The sequence below is a fragment of the Spodoptera frugiperda genome, chromosome 26 (assembly GCF_023101765.2).
Source record: "Spodoptera frugiperda isolate SF20-4 chromosome 26, AGI-APGP_CSIRO_Sfru_2.0, whole genome shotgun sequence".
Lineage (NCBI taxonomy): Eukaryota > Metazoa > Arthropoda > Insecta > Lepidoptera > Noctuidae > Spodoptera > Spodoptera frugiperda.
In genome coordinates, this window is record NC_064237.1 from 10,684,782 (window position 1) to 10,707,443 (window position 22,662).

At 33.2% G+C, this 22,662-nt stretch overlaps 1 protein-coding gene across 4 annotated transcripts in view; it reads left to right on the top strand.

Moving 5' to 3' along the window:
* The first annotated feature begins 398 nt into the window (after positions 1–398).
* LOC118264302 (homeobox protein unc-4) overlaps positions 399–22,662 on the top strand; it is a 38,991-nt gene continuing 16,727 nt past the window's right edge. Inside the window, exon 1 of one of the 4 annotated variants that reach the window (XM_035576772.2) lies at positions 399–827. In XM_035576772.2, coding sequence (XP_035432665.2) covers positions 614–827 — 214 coding nt within the window. In that variant the 5' untranslated portion in view covers positions 399–613. Of the gene's footprint in view, positions 828–18,365; positions 18,564–22,662 lie in introns of those variants that run through there. The other 3 variants (XM_050704692.1, XM_035576771.2, XM_050704693.1) reach the window with 3 other exon arrangements.

Below are 22,662 nucleotides of genomic sequence, written 5' to 3' on the forward strand. Positions count from 1 at the left end.
CAACATTCCATAACTCCTTGCCGATACTGTACATGTCACTGTGTAGCGCGCCATGCGGCTGGAAAAGATTATGACAACCCCACGGGCCCGCAAACGTACGGCGACCCTATAAATCCCATGTCGGACCCTCTTCCGCGCGATAACAAACGTTATCGTCATATAAATAAGGTTTATTTCAACTTCCCGCCGCCCGTCGCCTACGTTACCGTTAATTCAATGTATGCCGTCCCTTAATTTATGGGCCGTTATTCAATACAGATCTGTAACTTCATGGCATAAGGTTTGAAAGCGTTTAGCAGCGGGCGCGATGTACTGTCGGAGAAATAAATCTATGATATGAAGGAGGCGGAGAATTAATTTGTGCAGTGGTGGGGGGTAGGGGGGGTAGGTGGCCCCGCCCCCGGGCGCGCCATGGCAGTGGCGGGCGCGGCGTGTCGGGCCGAGCACTCCGTAGTACCGAGCGGACGCGACGCGCGCGCCATAGTGCTAGTGTAGTGCCGCCTGCGTAGTGACTCAAGGAAGCATACTGTGCGATGGGACTCGGGCATGGGGTCGGTGCGTAGGTGAGCTGGTGGGCAAGATATCGGCGCGGCGCGGCTCGGGCAGCGGCGGCATGGTGCTGGAGGGCGGGCTGCCGGCGCCGCTGCAGCTGTACGCGGCGGCCGCGGCGCAGCTGGCCCCCCGGCCTCCGTGGCCGCCGTTCCTGCCGTTCTTCGGCGTGCCCCCGCCGTTCCTGGCGCGGCCCCGGCTGCCGCATCCCATGCCGGCGCGGGCCCCACACGGGCCCCCCAGCGAAGACTCCAATGAGGACGGTGCCAGCAGTAAAGGTAGGACATAGTGCACCACAGACCGTATACAAAATATATTGTAAGTGACGTACGGGACGATGGTTATGTGATGTGGGGAAACTTTGAAAGCTCTCATTTCGAGAGATGAAAGTTGAGCGTTATTACAATATGATTTGATTTTCTTTTTAAAAAACAAACCCTTGAAACGGCCTGGACTTTAACATTACTTGTTTTTTATGTGTAATTTTATAACTAATGCACATTGCACTCAATCGTAAAACATAATAATCAATTCTAAATACAAAAACACATAAGTTTTCTTACTCTTCAACTATAAAAAAAATAAGTAGACTAACAAAAAGTTTGATCATGAAACGCTCAGAAAAAACAACTCAAAGTATTCATACCTAGGTATACCCAAAACAAAAATGATAAGTATTTGCTGATACGGAACTGCTAAATTAATAATTAAAAGAATTATATACTTCTACCTATCTTGTTATAAAACAATTAGGTATCTTAGTTCTTGTATCTTCTTGAGGTCATTATCATAAAAAACTTAGGAATATCCGGATAGTTTTAAATGAGCAATGTTTTAATTTAATGGAGCATAACATACCTATATTGTATTTTTTATGTTATGTATCTATTATGTCAAAGAATACAGTCATTTTTTATTTAATTCTTCCGCTATTTTTTTTTTTACAAAAAGAGGTGGAAGAGTGCGGTTTTTAGAAAAATATTGAAATTTTTCAATATTTTTCGTATGATATTCAGTTTTTTGGAATATTCGTATTTAGTGATTAGGTATAAATTATTGCATTATGCCATTTGTATCTGTAGATATAAGTTGTAGTGAAAAGCACCGATGAGTTTAGTGTACATATGTTTTGTTTTTTAATATTTTCCTTAAATTAGTGTAGTATATTTGTTTGGTTTAATGTGTTTTCTTTATTACAAGAAAAGAAAGTGCATGTAAAATTGCCTAGGCAGTTTATTAGAGTTGTTGTCAGGGTTAGTACAGTTATTATTCTTTTTTATTTAGTTGTTATTTTTTAGTTTTTGTGTTTAACATTAATCAAACAATTGATTTAATTTTTTTTATTTATGATCATGTTAATTCTATTTTTCCTTTAACGAAATAATTAAAGATGCATTACAATAATTTCTTTTGTAAGATTTTTATGACCGTTTCATGGTTACATGTTAAAAGCAAAAAAAGTAAAATAAGTACCTATTGTAAAATTGATTTATGATGGAATTGACCTTAAATTTACATTTTCCTCCAGCAATTCGAATGTCGCTAACATTGTCATTATTACACTTACTTCATAAAAAAAACTTTTATTACTTTTACTATGACCTTTACAAGTTAAATTAAAAAGCACAAAAAACTGTGTAACACAAAAAAAAACTGTATAAAATTAGACAAACTATTTACTTACTATAATCCTTTAATAAAATTGATTTAATACCTAAATATCTTCCTTATTTTTATAACTTGAAGATGCAATTAAATTTGGTTAGGTATTTAACACATAAACAAACGTACTTTTGTAATTACAAAAATAAGTAGATTTTTAGAGTTTTTTTTTACTTTTTATGCTTTTGCTTGTCATAATATTTGTTAGAATTTGTAATAGTTTTTTCGTATTGATGTTACGCATATGATTATGGAAAGTGATGTTTGTGATTCCAAAAAAACGAAAACAAAGAGGACATTATTAATAGAGATTTTCATTTTTAATTGTTTAGGTCTTTTAATATACGGTTTGCGAACGGCAATGCTTTTTTATGTAAGTGTTTCGGTTTGTTTTTAAATGTAAAAAAATAAACAATTTTCTTTAGAAAGTTAATGACTAACTAAAAATTACATTCAATTTATTAAGAAGCAATACTTAACCCTCAGTTTTTAACGATGCCAAACCATTTTAAGTTATTTTATAGAATTGGCACTTTAAAATTTTATTAGAATTATAAATTCTAGTAAAAAGTTATTTTGCATAATCGTTTATATTAAAACCTGTCAAAAATATTAATATGAAAGTTAAATCCCTTTTACAAAAACTAATTGGAAACAATTACTATATTTATGTATTATTCAAATAATAAGATTCACGCTTTGAGTGATAGTAAATTTGTGCAAATTTTATATTTAAGCAATATTGGAACTGTAGAGTTATGTATACTTTAGAAAAAAATATACCTACTGATACAAAAATTCAATACGAAACAAAATTAATGTGAAATCTGAAATTAATTATAATGTACGCAATTTAATTTGCAATCCAAATGAGTTTTTTTTTTAAGTTGAATTTCACCAAGAAGTACTTAAAATAACTATGTATTTTGTTATTAGGTAGGATAAAAATTATTTTTTTATTCTGGGAGTATTAGGTAACCTAAGTATTGTTTCTTTTACTAATAACATATCTAGGTAAAAGATCGCAGATACCTATCTAGAATTCTGGATCACTTGGATCTTTTCATATTTATTTATTTATTTGCATTAGTTTATTTTTATTTTATTCACTGTTCTATTATATTCATTGATTTTTCTTTGATGTTGATTATCAGCTAGTAAAAACGTAGTTTATGAAATACATACAGTATGATAATTAATAACAATTCACAAAGCAAAATATACATGTTTTTAAAGGATTAAAACATAAAGATGACCGACTCGCGACATCAACAGCATCCAATAAACGTGTTGTATCTTAATCCGATTAACAGAAAACATGTTATTAAAAAATCGATTCTTTTCATAGAATTATAAATACTTATTACGTATTATATAAAAAATAGAAATTTAAACTTTAATTATAAATGTTTAATTAATTAAACATTATCACCATTTACAACAACAAATAGGTGTCGATGATAATAAATTCTCATTCTCATCAATCGTTGTAAACTTTCCATTTTATTCCTACATTTCACATTAAAATAATTATCTACTTATAACCTCGTGGAACTAATGACATTCAAACAATCCCGTCACGACTCGATACAAAAACGATCGATTTATAACTCACCAATCGATTGAGACATGACCTGTCAATATCGATTATCATAAGTTAGAATATTACTCGATACTCAAAGATGCAATCAAGACAAGGCCAATCGTTCATCTAAAACATATTGTAATCTTCCCATACAATGTCTCGATTAAACGCGTGTTGACTCAAAAGGTAACTTGACCCCAAGATTAAAAGGAACGAACAAATAATGGTATAAATAATGATCTTGTCGCGCCCGATACACTTATCCTTCTAGGCATAACTTATTGCTTTTATAATATTAACGCATTATTCCCGAAATATTCTCGAGGCTCGTTTGAATAAATTTTATATTAATAAAAAGTAAACGTTGGCCAAGGTGCTAAGAGGGTAACGGGCGTAATCCAAATGTAAGTTATTAGTTGGACGCCGCGGCTACCCGCTGTGCGGGGCTTCGTATCGATACCGACTGTATCGAGATGTTTATCGATTCTTTTGTCGGCTCTATCGCTGAGGTGTTACTCACGAAATTAGGATGTTAAATGTTTTGTAGATGACGCATACTTCGGTCTCATTGTATACAAACGTTTTTTGTCGGAGTAATAGAAATATCAATAGGTTTTTTGTTGTGTAAATTATTAGGTATAGCTGTTTGTTATCACGTGTGAAGTGTTTGGGAGATACAGCTATACGCTATCTGTGTGTACGTATGTAATGAGGTCCGCTTGTTATTTCAGCTTGTTATGATAATACATGTCTATGAAGTTGCACAAAGCTGTCGACCACATATGTGGCCATAAACTGAATAATTACTGTAATCTTGGACAATATCGCATGTAAACTGTGTCTAATAGTGTTGTTACTAGTCTGTGCTTAATTCGCGGTTATGGCCCTATTTGTGACCGATATTAAGGGCTATTTATGGTTTATTTATTTCTTATTAATCGCTTAACTAGGTGGACGAACTGGTTTGGTCAGAGCCAGAGTGTTGGACAAATAATAATTGGCAATTTCGGTAGCTATATAATTTTGAATGGTATCTTTGAATCTACAATTAGATAGTGTTTTGCAATAGGCTCCATTTAAATTGTAAATACATAACTGAAAATATGGATGCCTACCTACTTCTGCCTACCTTTTCTAGGATAAGAAGTGTGATATTACCTACATTAATATAGTCCTTAATTTGATAAACTCTAACTATTAATGCTACCTCATTTGTACACAGATAATGTAAAGTAATAAAAACTAAGTATTGTAACGACAAGTTTTATGCTTCTGTTATCATTTTTATAATTGTATATTTATTGGAATTGCTTTCTTTGTATGGAATACGTGTGTCATGCTGGTGATCTCATTTTAAAAAGATAAAAGTAGACTAGAGTTAATTGGTAGGTAGTAGGCTAATGAAATGTGGTTCTGTATGTAGGAAAATTACCTAAACCTTATTAATAAGTAAATAAAAATTATAAATCCGTATAGCGTATTAAAATATAGATTCTATTGAAAATTCTATTTAAAAGAGACAATGATCTTTGACTTTGTTTCGGCTTTTCTTTGAGGAGAAGGGGCTCCTAGGTCCGAAAAAAAACTATAATAAAAACCGTATCAAAATTGTCTCAGCCAAACGTCGATAATGGCGCACAAACACACATAAACACATAATACATACAGGTCAAACTGAGTTTTTAAAGTCGATTAAAAAGTATTTTTATGTAGAGCAGAAATTATTCATGCCTATAAATAATTTATTATAATATCCTCAGATAAGTTTTACACTTTACTTAACCTTATTAGGTAGACAAAATATAAATTATCTCGCAAGCTTTATTAAATGCAACTAACTTTGTATTTTGATACCTATATTTTTTAACCTTAGTAGGTACCTACTTTTAGCAGTTTGGTACAGTTTATTTTTAACAAAGAAGCCTAATATGTTTTCTCTACTAGGCGTTATATATACTTCTTCCAAAATATAGATACAATGTGTAAAAAAATCTGTACATCTTTTGGGAACAATTAATTGAAATATTTTTTGATAAAAATATATGTATTAAGTAGTAACTTAGGCTACTTCTATTAATCCCAACATCCGAAATTGACGCGAGCAAAGCCGCGGAGCATCAGCTAGTTGTTAAATAAATATTAAACCCAATAATTAATTACGTAATTATTTTAATATAAATCTGTACGAAGGCTCAATAAAATTAATATTTTATCTGTTTTCAACCTTCGATGAAGAAATCATTGAGAATTATATATTTTTTTTCTTTTAGCCATCTCACAGCGGGGTGTTAGACAAACATGTTTAAAAAAATATTAATTTATTTTAAGAAATTAGCATCGAACATATTAATTTGTACGTTTATAATATTCGGCTTTGCGAAATAAATTGATTATTATTAATGGTTATGTATTTATATACTTATGTAGGCACCTATCACTAATATCAAATTGATTAATTAGCTACAGAGCTTAACAAACTGAGTAATTTAATTAATATGACATATCGCCTTGGCTGTTTAACATAACTAGCTTTGAAACGCGGCTTTGCTTACGGTGAAAAGGTAGCTTATATTCCTTCACAGAAAGCTATTAAATTAAAATTTGTATATTTCAGACTCATATTATACAATTAAATTATGAAATTGAGAAATTTAAATTCAAAATTAAATAAAATAAAATATAAAGTAACTTGCTGACCTAGCAGACTTACCGCCTCTAACTTTTTTCTCGCCTTTTAAACCTTCCCTGTTCTCCACAAATAAAACAAGACCAAAATTAGCCAAACCATTACAGCCGTTTTTAAGTTTTAGCAAGACTAACGAACAGCAATTGATTTTTTATATATAGAGATAAGTAAGTATTACAAAGTTAGACAAGGAGTTTTTAATTACAGTATTACAATTTTAAATCTCTTGCAATGTATATTGCAATGTTTATCTAAAAATCAATTGGTTATGCAGATAAAGCGTTAATAAGTAACAAACAAACTTCCGTATTTTCCGACTTTTTTGTAGTAATGTACCATATTGATTGTATAATGGTACACACATACATACCGACGGAAACTGTGCTTTAAAGTAATAGACGTTTGGTTTATTTTTCCTTGAAATACATTTACCTATTTATAGGTGTTGTTATAAATACTTTTACAGTGTATATTGATGTATTTCCTTCCTATACATATAGAAATAATAAAAAGGAACAGAAACGAAATTAGACCAATCATCTATTTGACGTATATAACATACCGACCGAATTGAGAATTTACTCCTTTTGGGAGAATCGGTTAAAAAACATAGAATAAAATGTGGTGTGTTATATTTTCTCCACTTAATAACTATTGTCGTATGTCCATAATAAATGGTTAGAGAACCTGTTTGAACTTATAATATTAAAATTGGGTATTTTCCTGGCTCAAACTTACATAAATTATTTTCATTTTTCTGTACAACTAAATATTAAAAAATAATCACGCTTTTATTCATGGACATATGTACGTACTTTATTTTACGTATACCCTAAAATTTTTTTCTGACATAAATGTGCTATTTGCCGCAAAATAAAAACGTGTTGTCATAAGTTTGTATTTCATACAAAATTCATAGAAAAATATATTTTTGACGTATCGATAAAAAAGTATTGAATTTGACTAGTCGTCAACTACCGTGACGAGAATCGACAAAATCGGATTTCTAAATCAATCGTCTATTTGGAAATGTTTTTCTTCCATCGGATTTATGAGAACGAAGTAAAAAAAAGCATCTTACTTAACTTTTTTATGAATGAAAACAATGGTCGATTGCGTACCGAGGCTATTTGTAATAGTCACAAACCAGAGATAATCGATTCTTTTTTTAAACGCGAAAAGAAAAGTCATTCGTTCTAAAGGCGGGAAACGAGTCCATGTTTAAAAAAAAGAAATTATCGTTGCTAGTGGAATTTTTATTGAGGAAAATGTGTTTTGTTGTTACAATGTATTTACCTAGTTATTTCTTGGAATAGGGAAATGGGTAGAATAGGTAAATTATTATTGATGGTTTTCAAGTTTATTTACGAGCTACTTTTTTCTGAAGTATAAAATCAAAATGGCGCCATTAGCAACTCTGTAGTAGTACATTTCTGTCGCATATTTAGTTAAAATACATACTTATAACCTCGCCCAAGCCTTACATAAAAATCACATTTTAGATCACAATAAACGATAAATAACCACAACAATTTATCGGACGATTGCTTTCAAAACAATATCTTTAAACCGAGCAATAAAATGTTCAATAAATAAAGCAAAACAAACAGTTTTATAGAAAAACAAACGAACAACAATAACATAGCTAAATGGCCTAATAAACAGAAATCACAACTAGTCAAAAGTACATCAATAAAGGGCTGGGGCCGAGGGGAGACTCGGCTGCAATGGAACAACGCATAAATTACATTCTACGCGCCCCTTGAGCTTACCAAATAAGGAGTTTCTATAATATACTGGATTTTAACTAGCTTGCAAATAAACTCAATTTCTAACAATATTTCTTTTGACGTAAAATTTTGTATATAAATAACCTTTAACAACGCTACGCCGATGTTTCGAAATCATTCACTTGACATTTCAATAACTTTCAATAACACTAATTTTTTTCTATTTATCATAATTTTGTGTGTGAATAATGAAATACCTAGCATAAATGTTTACCCATTATTCTTGGCATTTGACTTACCTGTCTATCTGGTATCTAATAGGTAGCTTAATGAGTTAAGGACATAATTTTCTATGAAACATTATCTACCATAAAATTTATTTACACAAAAACCCAACGTAATTCAAGGGGAAAGCGCCATGGCGTCTTGCTCAAGCCTATAAAAACAGCGTCATTACACCAAACAAGTGACAAAAGACCAAAAATGTTGGTAATAAGGCCTATTAGTCAAGTTGTCGGACAGTCGCAAGGTGTGCGAAATGTAACCGAGTCGGGTAGGAGCCAATTTCAAGGGTCATTTCCTCACACACCCAACGCAGGGGAGTGACGAGCTCGCGTTAAAAATAAAACCAAAGATGCCATGTTCTTCAGACCCTGTCCGCCACCGCACAGCTGTTGTTTAAATTGATACTGTAATGAAGTACTCACTCAGTATTACCAAGAATACGGAGACTTTTTTGTCATTTTGCATAACGAGATATTAATGTGCTACATTGATCCTATTGTTTATAACCCGGCTATTGCTTGTTTTGTTGTATTCCTTCAAAGTTTGATAACTTATACGAACAGTTGTGACATTTTCTGCAGCGTTTATTGCCGTTTTCGTAATAAGCACATGTGACAAGGAGCCATTAAAATTTGATTGCACCCAAAATAGAGTCTCGTCATCACATCTTGCGGCGCGACGCGTGCCGAATCGTGCGTCGCGTGCCCCAAAACACGCATTTGTCAAATTCGTTTCGCTTTTTTACTATTTACTTTTTTTCATAGTGCACCGTTTTGGTCCCATTCACCCCTTCTGGAAATTGGTCACGGGAGACTTGTGTGATTTTCTGCCAATATGTCCTGTAACTTAGCGGTTTATTGGTTCTTTGGTTCCATGAAATTGTTCCCCTGAGCGTATTAATTTCGGAACATCTCAAAACGTGTTACAAGTAACGAGTGTCACCTTCACAGATGCCATTTTGTTTATTAATTTGTCATCCTTATTGGACAGATAATATTTATAATAATAAATATGACAGGCTGTCTTTATTCTCTCGGCTACCGTAATTAACAATCATTAAACACTTTATACAGTTATCTGAGTAATAACAAGTGTAGCTATAATTTAACTTACAAACAATAATAAAACGCGGATAAGATTATGATGAAATTAAGTGAAATGTCTACTGATATCAATATTGTACCGAATTTTATCAACAATTTATTTTGTAGAAATGAAAAAAATCTTAGAATTGAAGCTAACAAACATATGTTTTTTACGGTTTTTCCCCAATTGTGAGTCATTTAAGTTATTCATTCATGTTATTATACGAGTATTTTGTCATACAGTAAGCATTGGTTGAGTCAACTACTGGGAACCTCCAAAAATAAATATGTAGCAATATGTTACCAAAGAAAAAACTTCAATATAATATGAAATTACCCTGAAATTGCTTTTAATTGCATATCGTTAATATTGTTCCCAGTTAATTACGCTTTGCAATATTCCGTTTTGTAATGTAATATTATTATTTTCGTTCATTCATTCGTTCATAATAATTCTATTGTTTCATACTCTGTGACCAATTGATTCGCCTTAATACGATTTCGCGTGGGACTGAGAGAAAAAATGTCACCCACTCGCTTTTTTTTCTTTAAAAAAAAACAAACAAGTAATTTCACGCTCCAGTATGTTTTATGAATAAATTAATATAATTTTATTGGTTTTATAATGTTCCGTTTGTGTTTTTTTCGCTGTTGTTGTTTTTGCGTTAGAAGAAATTAGGGGTGGTAGATGATTTTTTTTGTGGTGGCAAAATTTTCCCAGAACTTTTTTTTTATGTTTTTAAAGTTGTAGGGCGTTATTTCGGAATGGATTGTAAGTATTTTACTGTGTTATCCAATGTAAATAATCTAATCGAAAATATTAATGAAATTTTTAAGAGCACAAATAGACTTCAACAGTCATTTGTCGTTCTATGAGAAAGTCATAATATAATAATACTATCAAATATCTAATCCTCCATTAAAAATAAGCCACGACAAATAACATAATAGAAGTGCAAATAAACCCTCAAACTGTTTATCCAAAATTAATCCAATTTTATCTCAAAACAAGCAGATAATCCCATTGACTATAACATATTGCTAACCCTGAGAACTCACGGGGGTGTGAGAGACCCCGCACCATAACTAACCCTATTAAAAAGTGGCTCCAACCCTCCACTGTATTAATGTAGCATAAAATTAACCCGCGCGTCACGCCCGATGCGCGCAATGTTTAAATACGACATTTCTGGTTAGGGGCCTAAAGGACCGTTAGGATTTTTGGTCACCTTTTAAGAGTTTGATGTCTTTTTACTTGTAGTTTTGAAAAATAACTATTATAGGTGAAACTTATTTAACAGATATACTAGGTCGGCTAATCACCGCATATTTAGTGTATTTCTAAAATTATGGTTCACCGATAATAGTTTTAGTACCTAATTTTGTTAGTATATCTACTTTCTTATGTGTGTTGACATTTTAGTGGCAAATTAGGTGGTATTAAACATTATTTGAAGTAAATGGCTGCACCGTTTTCAAATACTTGATGTATTCACAAACTAAAGATAACTATTATAAGTGTAAATTACATTACAACTTCCGAACTGAAAATTAGTTGTGGAACAGTTTCCCAGATCAAACAAAAACATTAAATTAATTTCTATTAAAAATACACTACCATTGTTCCCCATCTTACATGCAAACGTCGCAAAGTTAATTAAAACTTCAACAAATCATAACAACACAATCAATTCCATTACAACATTACTTACACGTGCAAAATCACAACAGTACCAACGAGAACAAACAATTCATCACACACATATCACAACATTCCCAACAAATTAATTAAGATATTATCAAGACAGACTACAAGCCAGGGAACGAGCAGAAGTGATAATAATACAAATAAATTGTGACAGTCAAGATAATGGTCCTTTGTACCCACAGCCGGTATGGAAACGGACTTGTCAGACCCGCCGCGGCCGAAGGGTTAATGTGTTAGTAAACAAAGATATAGCGAATTAGTTAAGTAGACTATTGTGGGTTGTAGAGTGAGTTTATAAAGTTTGAAGTAGTATTTGAGCTAGATTTTTGATTATACCTAGAGGTTTTGATCGTTTTTGATACTCAATTCAAAGTCAATGTCAAAAAGCATTAATTTCAACTGAACGCAATGTCGCAAGTGCGACTGCCAGAAAGGGGGCTCGGGTACGATTCCCGGGTCGGGCAAAGTATTATTGGACTTTTTTCGGTTTTTAGTGAAGCACAACGACAGCTACTTCGCGACACAGCTACATAATTTAGTATCAGTGGAAGTGGAAACAGTCACAAAGTTTCACATCTTAGCAATTACATCTTCGTAGCATAGCTACGACCCTAGCGGGTTTACCGGGGCTCCGGCTCGACGGGCAGGAATAGGAACGGGGTGGTTTTTAGTCAGTAAGAGTCTGACACTCCCTCTCGCCTCGCCCAAGGCGGGAGAAGTCATTGGATGATTTTCCACCCTAAAAAAAAAAGCATAGCTACGAGAGTGCTGACAAGTAAATGCACTACCGTCACTATTTATCACTACTGTTTAAAGGTATTAGAAAACTCCTTTTAACCATTATAGTGTCTAAACAATACACCTAACCTATGTAAGTATAATAACTTTTATAACCGGGAAAAGTATACAATACCAATTTTTAACAAAGGCAAATTAACAATGTTTGATGATTTCTTACATTTATAAAAGATATGTCTACTTAGGTAGTCAATGTATTAATTAATATGTATAAAGTTATTTTATTACAGAGATATATGTATTTATTATCCATTATAGAATAAAACTCATGTTATTGTAATTCAATTAAAATAGAATTACAATGAGTTGGTGACACCTTGTCACAACAATAAACAATTATGGCGTCCCTGTCACGTTGACATTGACAGGTATGTGACATTTTGTCACAACAATGTGGGACTTATGTTATAAGTACTTCTTTATAGTGGAACATGTTTTAATAAATGCACTTATTTTATAATTGTATTGTATTATTTGATTTTTTTTTTATATACGTTGCCGCATACTAGGATTTTCTTCTGTGTCGTGGGTGCGTTTACAAATATACAAGCTCACATATACATGACACCCATACCCGAAACAGCAATTGGTGGACGTTGCACGGCAGCCCGTGTTGCCCAGCCACCACACCGACCGTGCAATCAAAATTAAAACTAAATCATTTTTTAATATCAATAAAATACGTAACTTATAAATGTTTTACAATTTTACACCTATATCAAATAGGGAATTTAAATAAAAAAATCTCCACATTCCTCAATATTTTTGAAAAAAGAATTGTCATTATAGTTTGACAGTTGGTACTGCTATCTTCGGTGTGACGTGAGGCGGTAGGGCCGCGGGCCGTCTGACCTATAGCACCCCTGGGACAATATTGTTTTGTTATATCCACCATCATAGATTACCAAATCGTGGGTTAAGAACTAGAGTAGCGTAAGGGCAAAATGACAACTTCTCAGGAGAGCCGAAAAACAACTCAAATTTACCTACCGTCAACTTGTAGGTCTTTTGTGGCAAAATCTATAGTATCTGTATATCTGGTTTTTACTTAAAATAAAGCTTTATTTATTGGCTACAGATTACTGTAAATTTATGGTAAAAAATTAAATTAAAAAAATATATATACATATATTTTTCTAAAACTGGTTGACATACGTCATAATAACGGACTGCATTACTTTAATTATTTAGTGCCATAGTAGCGTAACCCACCCTTACGTTTTTTTGGCACGGAGAAAAATTACAGACGCGTACAAAACAAGGACCCATAAGCAGTAACGGCTCCTTACGTTTATTTGGCACAAAACATTTAAGGCTACAAAGTCATAATTCGGTGTCCTATTCGCTCGTAAGTCGAGTTACAATCGTTGTGCTCATAACTTTATTGACAAAATAATGTCAAGATTATTGTAAGTAGAAATACTTCCTTTTAGCAATAAACAAACTTGTTTAATTTTTATGCGTTATTATTGTACTAAGCAATCTACACACTACATCGTTCCAGTTTTTCGGCACATACAAATATGGGGATTGAAAAAGCGAATGGTGAAAAAAAAAATTTTTGAGTTTTTGCCCTTACGCTACTCTAGTTCTTAACCCACGAAATAAAATACACATGTCGGCTTTGAAAACATGAATTAGAGCGGTTAAATTGAACTGATAAAATTATATTACACTTTTTACTTTGATATCAATGATTTTTTTAATGTTCATTAATTTGTTTGTGACGGGTTGATATTTGTAAAATTAGTACAGTTTACAGGTCTTTAAACTTTGTTTCAGTCAACATTATACAATGTTATGCTCATCCTAGCTTAGGATTTCTAGTTTTTAAGTAGTTACAATTCTTATCTGCAACAAAAAACTGAATTACCGAGTAAGTTCTGTTCATCTTTCAAAATCGTGTTGATTCTACATACTCCTACGTAATTGAGGTATTTCATCTTTAATGTTTATATTAGTAATCGAAGTATTTCATAAAGAATACGAGCACATACTCGCTCAATAAATAATTTCTAAGAATAACAGACTCTATGTAAGCAATATTTAGAAAATATAGCAATTTTCTATATAGGCGTTTCTATGAAATGTAATAAAATCATATCGATAACAACTTAGTAGTTAGAACGCAAATGATTATGTTAGATTAAACTTTTCCTCTCCAAGTAGTACGCAGTGATTATGTTTAGCCAATGCAGCCAACATCAGATGATTAAATAAGTCGAGCACAGATACAACAAACCGACTTGGCTGAATTATTGCTCCCGCGGGATTCGCCACAGATAATATAGGGCCGAAGTTAGGAACTTTGTACGCAAAAAATAGTGATGTTATGATACGGTATAATATTTTTGGTTTATTTTTCCTGAATAAGGAAATAGTTTATCTGTTTCCTTGTTGTTTTCCTTACCTAGAGATGTGTATATACGAAATAAACACAGCTTGGTACCTAATGTATGATTTATTTTGTTTATATCATAGGTAGTGCTAGTTTCATTTATTTGTTTTTTTATATATATTTTAGTACAATATCACCATAAAATATCAATTATGAAACCATTATATTGGTGTAACATTAAAAAAACATTAAATATTATTTATCCACTTACATTATTTAATATATTTTTTGGTAAAGTCTTTAGGTTCGTGCTAAGTATTTTAAAAAATGTGTAATACGTTATTCAATATTTCAAACACGTTAAAAAGGTATCCAATACCAATTAAAATATGCTTCGAAATAAGAAATTGTATTTAACACATAATTTTCACTTCATGCAATATTTCATAAAAATAAACCGGTGATTAATTTCGCATGAAATGTTTTCAGCACATTTTTAACATAATAATGTAGACAGACAAGGAACGAAACACCTGTCCCGTCAGTTAAGACGTCAAGACGTTTTTACTGCAAAACACTAGGGTATAAATTATTATAATATACTCAATATTACGTAACATAATGTATTTTATTTCCTAATGTAGATTCAAGTGTTAAAAATATTAAAAACAGGTACTTGTTGTCAGAGTTGTTGTGAGTGTGTGTGATACTCCTATGTAATAGGGGCGAGTCTAATGCCATACATTGAGCTTAATTCCTTTAGGAAAAAGGCATATTTCTTTTAAGGCTTCTTATAAGGCACATGTCACTTCGCTGGGTTTCCATGGGAGGTAGGTATTTATTACTTACTGTCGAGTAATTCGTGTCCTTGTTTAGCCTGATCTCATAAAAAAGCTCTTTTGTTACATTTAGCTACCGTTTTAGAAAACTTAAAAACCAATTTACTTTTCTTTCAAAAATCAAATCAGCCTCAAGCTAGTCGCACTAACAACACAATATCTCAATAATTAATGGTTCAGAGATTTATCGATAATCGGAGGTCCCCCATAAATTCGGGTAGGTACATCACTAGCATCGATATGTTGGAAGACCCGGGAAGTCACTAGGGAGTAATCCCCTAATAATTATTGCGGTGTATTGTAGTTCTGCCTACGATGTATTGGTTAAGATCTTGTGATGACGTAACAGCAATCTGAGCTTGTTATTGGTCGAGTGGTGTTCAAAGGAAGGGATCTCTGATCTCCTTAGTCGAGCGAAGTGGATATACATTGCCTAAATTAAGTCTTTGACTGCCAATAGAAAACTGTTTCAGACAAATCCTCCGCTAACGTCGGTCACCGGTGACCACGTTAGCGTTCAATATTTTCCTCAAAGCAGTTTTTTTCGCCTTTATAAATTCTTAACAAGAACAAGTACTTTACCTACACTTAAAATAGATATAAAGGGTTGGTTGGTAGAAATTCGCTGTTAGCGATAAAACTGCCCTTTACCCTTCTCATACTTTGTAAATTGTATAATAGTAAAACTACTTACTTTGTGTACAATAAAGTTTATATCTGTTTATCTATCTATCTACTTAGTCATTGAAGCTCTATAATTTAAATGTGACAGTCAAATATCAATGTATAATTTGTGCAGCAATGTATAATTAATATAACTAAGTAGAAAGTAATTTTAATATTGTATAGTTCTGTTGGCATGTTTAATTCTTGTTTGTATTTTCTATTGCGATTCGTGAAAACCTATAATTGAGCTTTTGTCACATTATACCACATTATTTATTCAAACTGTACAGCTGTTGGTTTTCAAAGTGATTAACACATTGTGGTGGTCACCGGTGACCGACGTTAGGACTTGACTACTAACAGTTTTCTTTCTTAAAAAAAATAAATTATGAAATCTGGAAATTAAATATGATATCAAACTCTTCAATGATTCATTATTCTATAATTTAAATGTAACAGTAAAATATCAAAATTAGACTTTTAACGAAATCACTACTTGTTCTTACTAAAATATTATACACTTTAGTTATAACCAACCAATTTGCATTAGAATAACAAAGCCAAGTTACTAGCGAGAAGATTTTCAGCCATTTATTTGGTTTGACAGCACGAACAATTTGCACGTGCACCGCAAACTATGAACGTTCGCCAATTGGTTTCCGTAAATTGGTAATATGGCGGCGGGAAACGTGTGACAAAATGCTTTATTATCGCCACGAACATGACTCACGGAACATAAAGTACCAACATAATTTTAAAACGACTGAACACTGAACCTGACAATATTTTAAAACTTTAATATGAAACAATAAACTTGTCAAAGATGCGATCACAATCAAAAATCATAAAGCAACTCTTAATAACCGTCAGATGACAGCAAAACGATAAATTCAACAAGAAGTTTCTCACCGGACGAGCGTGTCTTTATCGCCGAGCAAAACGTAGGTCCAATCCATCCGAGTCCGCGGCAATCAATATTGTTTTGGTAAAATATTAAAATTTTATTACACCTTATTTTCACGGGCATAAAATAGCGGTTGGGTTGTCTGTGTATAAAGTATAGTAGTATCAATTTATCATGTTTCAATCTCGAGCCGCGAGGTGGCCTCCGGCGATATGATCCGGCAGGTAGATGCGCCACGAAATATTACGCGTCGGGGATACGGTGAAAAATTGTTTCTATTCACAGTCTTATGTAAAAGTATCTTTATGTAATGCTGATGTTATCGGACCTTTGTGTTGTTGTACAAATTGTGAGTACAAGGCTTTCTACAGCTTCGCAACAAGGATGTGGTCATACATAACTGTAGATGCCGATAGGTCATTCTGAGAATACAATTTTGATGTACCGAAGTTGACATTCAGTCAATTTAGCTTTTGCTTCTTTATAGTTGAAATTCCATTCCAGAATGCAGCTTACTTCTCCGCATGTAAAGATTAACCAATCAACAAAAATACCAATAAAATACAAAGCCCTAATAGTGCGAGAAAAGACTATTTACAATAAAATTCTTTAACGACGATGGAGTTAAATTGACCATATTACTTTTATACAAGTACAGGTGCTGCTCACTTCGGAAGATAATGACATACTATAACAAATTTCTAATAAATGAATTTTACGAGTAACGACCACCGTTTTAACACTTGAAGCCACATGTCTATAAGCCTTCATTTACCTTTCCTATTAGGTCAATAATGTTAAAAGGGAGTAAGAAACAAAGAAGCATCCTTCTCTTAAGCCGTTCTCATTCTTAATGCTCGCTAATATCCTCAAATGATATGTATATAGCTAATAATTTGAAAAGTCGTGTTTAATAATCCCTACATTAAGCCAGCTAGTAATTACGAGTGGCAAGAGACGACACAATTAACTAAGGGCAAGGCTAGTAAATTAATTGTGTTGCAGTTCGTACAGTAAAAATGACGTTTCGGTAAATGTCATGGAAATTAAAAAGTTACAACCTTCGGTGGCAACGGTAATCAAGGAAAACTGGTGTGTGTATCAACTAAGTAACGTGTATGCTGTATTTTTTAATACATATCTTAAAATACCGACAGAATTTGTTGAAGGCGAATCCCTCGTTAACTCCGATCAGTAGAGATCAAGGTGACTAACGTGTTAATATTCGTAATTGAAAAAGTATTGCAACGTAATTCAATAGCTATTCAGTTATTTACATATGAAATCATTATGCAATTAAAATATATTTTCGTATTTTTATCTTGATGGCTTATTTAACGATCATGTTATTGCATGTTCCGATTTATCAAAGCCCATTAATTGGCAATAAAAGTTTTGATAATATAGTCATGTTATCGAGATAAACTTATGACAGTCATAATTTCATATTTTAACTTAATTACCTACGGAAACAGCTTCCTAAATAACCAGTTACTCTTGAACAGGCATCCTCGACGCACGCGTGAATAATACTCGTACGAAAATAATTTCTAATTATTTCAATATGAAACTCAATAGGCAGTTTTTCTTTTTCTTTTTAATATTTCTTTTCTTCTTTTGGTTTTTTAATTTCTCTTCTCCGGTACTTGACGATTCGAAGAATGTTCAATAAAATATTTGTTGCTTATGAAGAACTGGGAAAGATTATCGCGTTAGTCAACTGTTTAGGTAGGTCTAATCCAGATTACTTTTCACGATAACTTATGGATTTACAAATGAGGTTCACCTATAGATATTATTAGATACTGTTTAATACATATTTATTTGTTACCCCCTATTATATACTACTTATGACACAAATGCTGAAAAGTGGGTGTACATTGTATAGCAGCATTGCAGCATCACTGCCTTCTTCTTCGGGGATAAAAGGCGTGACGTTGTATACAATATTTGTTACTTTTAAAAATAAGATGTGATACTCTAAACACTACGTACAACAAATAAACAACACTACTAGACCTACTCAAATAAAAAAAACTTTCCATACTAAACCTAGACGTTTCTCCTAAAGTCGTAATCCGTAGTTTACCCGCTACATACTTACATAAATTCAATTAGTCGTTCCGAGTCGGTTCGCAGAACCCAGCGCAGCCAGGTCCGCTAATGAAGCCACTTTTCGTAGCCAATGTCTTCATTCGGTGCCACAGGGATGTATTCAGCGGTGTAACAATATTTTTCATTGTTTCTTTTTCACTAAAGTTTATTTTACAAAATTTTGCTAAATTAAATTTAGTTATTAAATTCGTCAATAGTTTTGATTTGAAAAAGTGTTCATTTATATTGAATTTTCATCAATATTTTTTGTTCATCATTTAGACACACACTGCATATAAAAATATGCAGTGTGTGTCTAAACACAACCTACCTAGCAGGTACCAAAATTTTAGAATCTCAACGTAAATTCATATTAGCATTCCTTTACCTTATTTTATAACACAATACAAAATATGGAGATCCTTGAATGCATCTTGTTACCTCAGCCGTAACTCGAAGTCCGCCCCTGTGATCTGTCCACGAGGCACAACCGCCTATTTCGTTCAAAATTATAACTTTATTATTGCCGGTGATTTTGGAAATTAATTTCTCGGGATCGAAGGCAAATTACAGTGAGGAGAGGCACCCCACCGGCTATGAAGTACTGAACACATCTCGACATGATCCCGCATATTTAAACGAAATAAGCGATGAAATAGGTGCATCTTTTGATGTCTTTCACTTAAAAATTACTAAAGTATAAAATATAACCTTTTAATAGATATGTTTTTGATCCAAACATGAGATCTTTTGATTGAGAGATTGTAAACTTTTGGACACAATAAAACCATTATTATTATATTCTTTGCGGTAAAAAGATACCGAAAAAATTCTTAAGTAAATACTTCTCAGTGTCAAACACATGAAGCTTTACAACCCGTGATTACTACCGATATTCACATATTTGTTTTACAAGGAAACGATACGACCCACGATATCTCTATCATTACATTCCAAAATATCTCCACGGTCTCCATTTTATTATCACAATGCAATAACTTCATCCATATTTGGGTACACACCGCAGGAATCACCACGACCAACCATTTTGATAGCAATTAACCAATTACAAGCCCACAATTTCGTATTACACTTTCACGAAAAATGAAAAAAATGACTGCGACTATTTTAATCTGTTCCTTGAAAACAAATTCGTTTGCTCGTGTGAAGTTGTAGTAAGGAAATTATCGGCTTGTGTGAGCTGATTATGTTGTTCGAACGGGACATTATTACGGGGGGAAATTTACCAAGTTTTACACCCGAGTCCGTCCGCGTCGCGATTGATTCGCGGAATAATGAAATTGTAATGTATTCTCGCACAATATTTTGATTGCACAGCGCGATCTTTATTACGCGCCTGTGTCTGCATTCAACGACTTCTTGCTCGTAATTTTATGTTTAATTCATTTTACTTTATGGCTTTAATTAATTCTTAATGATAACGCTGTCTTTCTATAGTTCCAGTTAGATGTAAGCTGTTTTATTATTGGACTTTATAATTTGTTGTCCTAAATTGGTATCGAATTCATTGATTTAATTTAATAGTCTTGGTGCTAAGTAAACATTAATTCATTATTATCACGCATAAGGTACCTAACTAGACTATTTACTTACCTTTATTTAGAAATTTTCAGCAGTTTATAATAAAAATACTTTCATTAACAGAGAAAAATACTTTCATTAAATCAGAGAAAAGTTAACCAGTTCTACATATCTATCTGCTTTCGGAAAAACAACCAGATTTTCATATTAACCTAACTACCTACCTAATAAGAAAATCTCGTTTAACCTACCTAGGTAGGCACTTAATTACAGAAGTACTAAGTATATTACATACCATAAAACATCTTTTCGGTAACATTCAATTCCAACCAACTATTAATATTTTGATGACAAGAGCAAAACTACTAACAACAAGAAAACCCGAATCAGCATTATCTAATAAAATACAGTAATAAAGTCCCCAAGTATTACAATCAGCGCAAAAGCCCAATATAAGCAATCAGCCGAAACATAGATAAAGATACAAATCTCTCGAATATAAGTCATAAATTATCTGTATTACAACGAGCTCCGCTACCATAGAGTATCAATTCCCCTTTATTGTTTCCCGTAATAGAAATATAAATGGCATCACAAATAAAATCGCATTTATTGAATAGAAACATTTAATTCCGGTCTGCGATGTCGTGCCACGATAGCCTCTCTATGAATAAAATAAAAATATTGTCTTTGGGATACCTACTCTCGCTTGTTTATGGGATCGTTATTTTGCTTTTCATTTTCGTACGGTAGTCTTTAATATGATTTGGTAATCTTTAAAGGTTATTTTGAGAATTTGTATTGTGTTTACAATAGCCTGCAAAAGGACCAGTGTTTGCTTAGTCACACAAGCTATAATAAGGTAAAACATTCCACTCAAATTCAAACATAAAACGGCTGACAATGAAAATTCAAATAAATCATTCGTTTGTCGTCGTAACAAAACAACAGAATGTAGCAGAATTATTAACTGTACGAATTTATAAACCGCGTTATACAGCCCTCAAATAGATACTTAGTAAGTCCCCCCCCGAGCCCCTCCCAAGTGACATTAAAACATTGAGCAGACTAAATTAAAGCGCGCCAAAACTGTTGTCTGCGGGCCCAAGGCGGTCGTTTGTTTTAATACAATAACCGACACCGTCTCGCTTACTCCTCTCATTAGGGATATACGTCTGTCTCGCTCCAACACGCGTAATTTAGCCTTTTCTCTTAAGGCGACAACATAACGTATCGGCAGTCTGACAAGTAAAAACAACTCAATTAGTCTAACGGCAAGTGAATACTGGATTAATTGAAAACATTCTGTTCATGTCACAGTGGCCGCGAAAAATATTATACACTGCAATTATTACACTTCCTAAATACATTCCGGATGATTCATTGCCTCGCTTTTTGTGATTGGATTCGTAATCACATTTTTTGTTTTAATTTAATCATATTCATTACGTAATTAAGGTAAAAACCTCTTTTACCATATTATCAAAGTAACAAAACAACGATACATTCAGCGCAGAACAGAAGCGCGTTCCTCTTAATCACTTCTAATTTATTTAGCCCCTCGGAGGACCGAGCGAGTAATTTATAGCTGTCCCTTTCCAACCCGAGGCGGCGGGCGTGTAGCCGTCCTGTTCTCCCGGGACCATTTTTAATTAAAATCACCGGGAGAAAATTAGAAATTATATTCTATTTTCAAAAACTTGCTCTGACGCTTTGTAGGAGATTATCTCTTTTTTATGAGCCCCCGGTCGCGGCTTTTGTTTAACTGCACACGAATTGGCTGAATGGACTTTGTTCCGACCACGGACCTTTTACGATTATGTCTTGTTCATTTCAATCCTGCTTCTCTGATGATTGGAAATGTTATAAGTTTGCTCGTTATGCTTTAACGATGATGGGACTTAGCCCCTTCCACTGTCATATGAGTTTTAGATGATAGCACTTCCATGTAATTGCGAGGCGTTAACCGTTGGGCCAGCTTTCAAATTCAATTTAATTCGTACCTTCTTTGGATTTTTAGGACTGTGGTTATGGAACAGGTGGGTAACACTAGCAGATTAGGTATAATTAGTTATATCTTTATCTGTAGCGAAGTAATAGACATGTATATTCGTATTTTATGCTATTTATTAAAGAACTAGCTTCCGCCCGCGACTCCGTCCGCGCGGAAGTCGGTCTTCGCGTGGAAGTT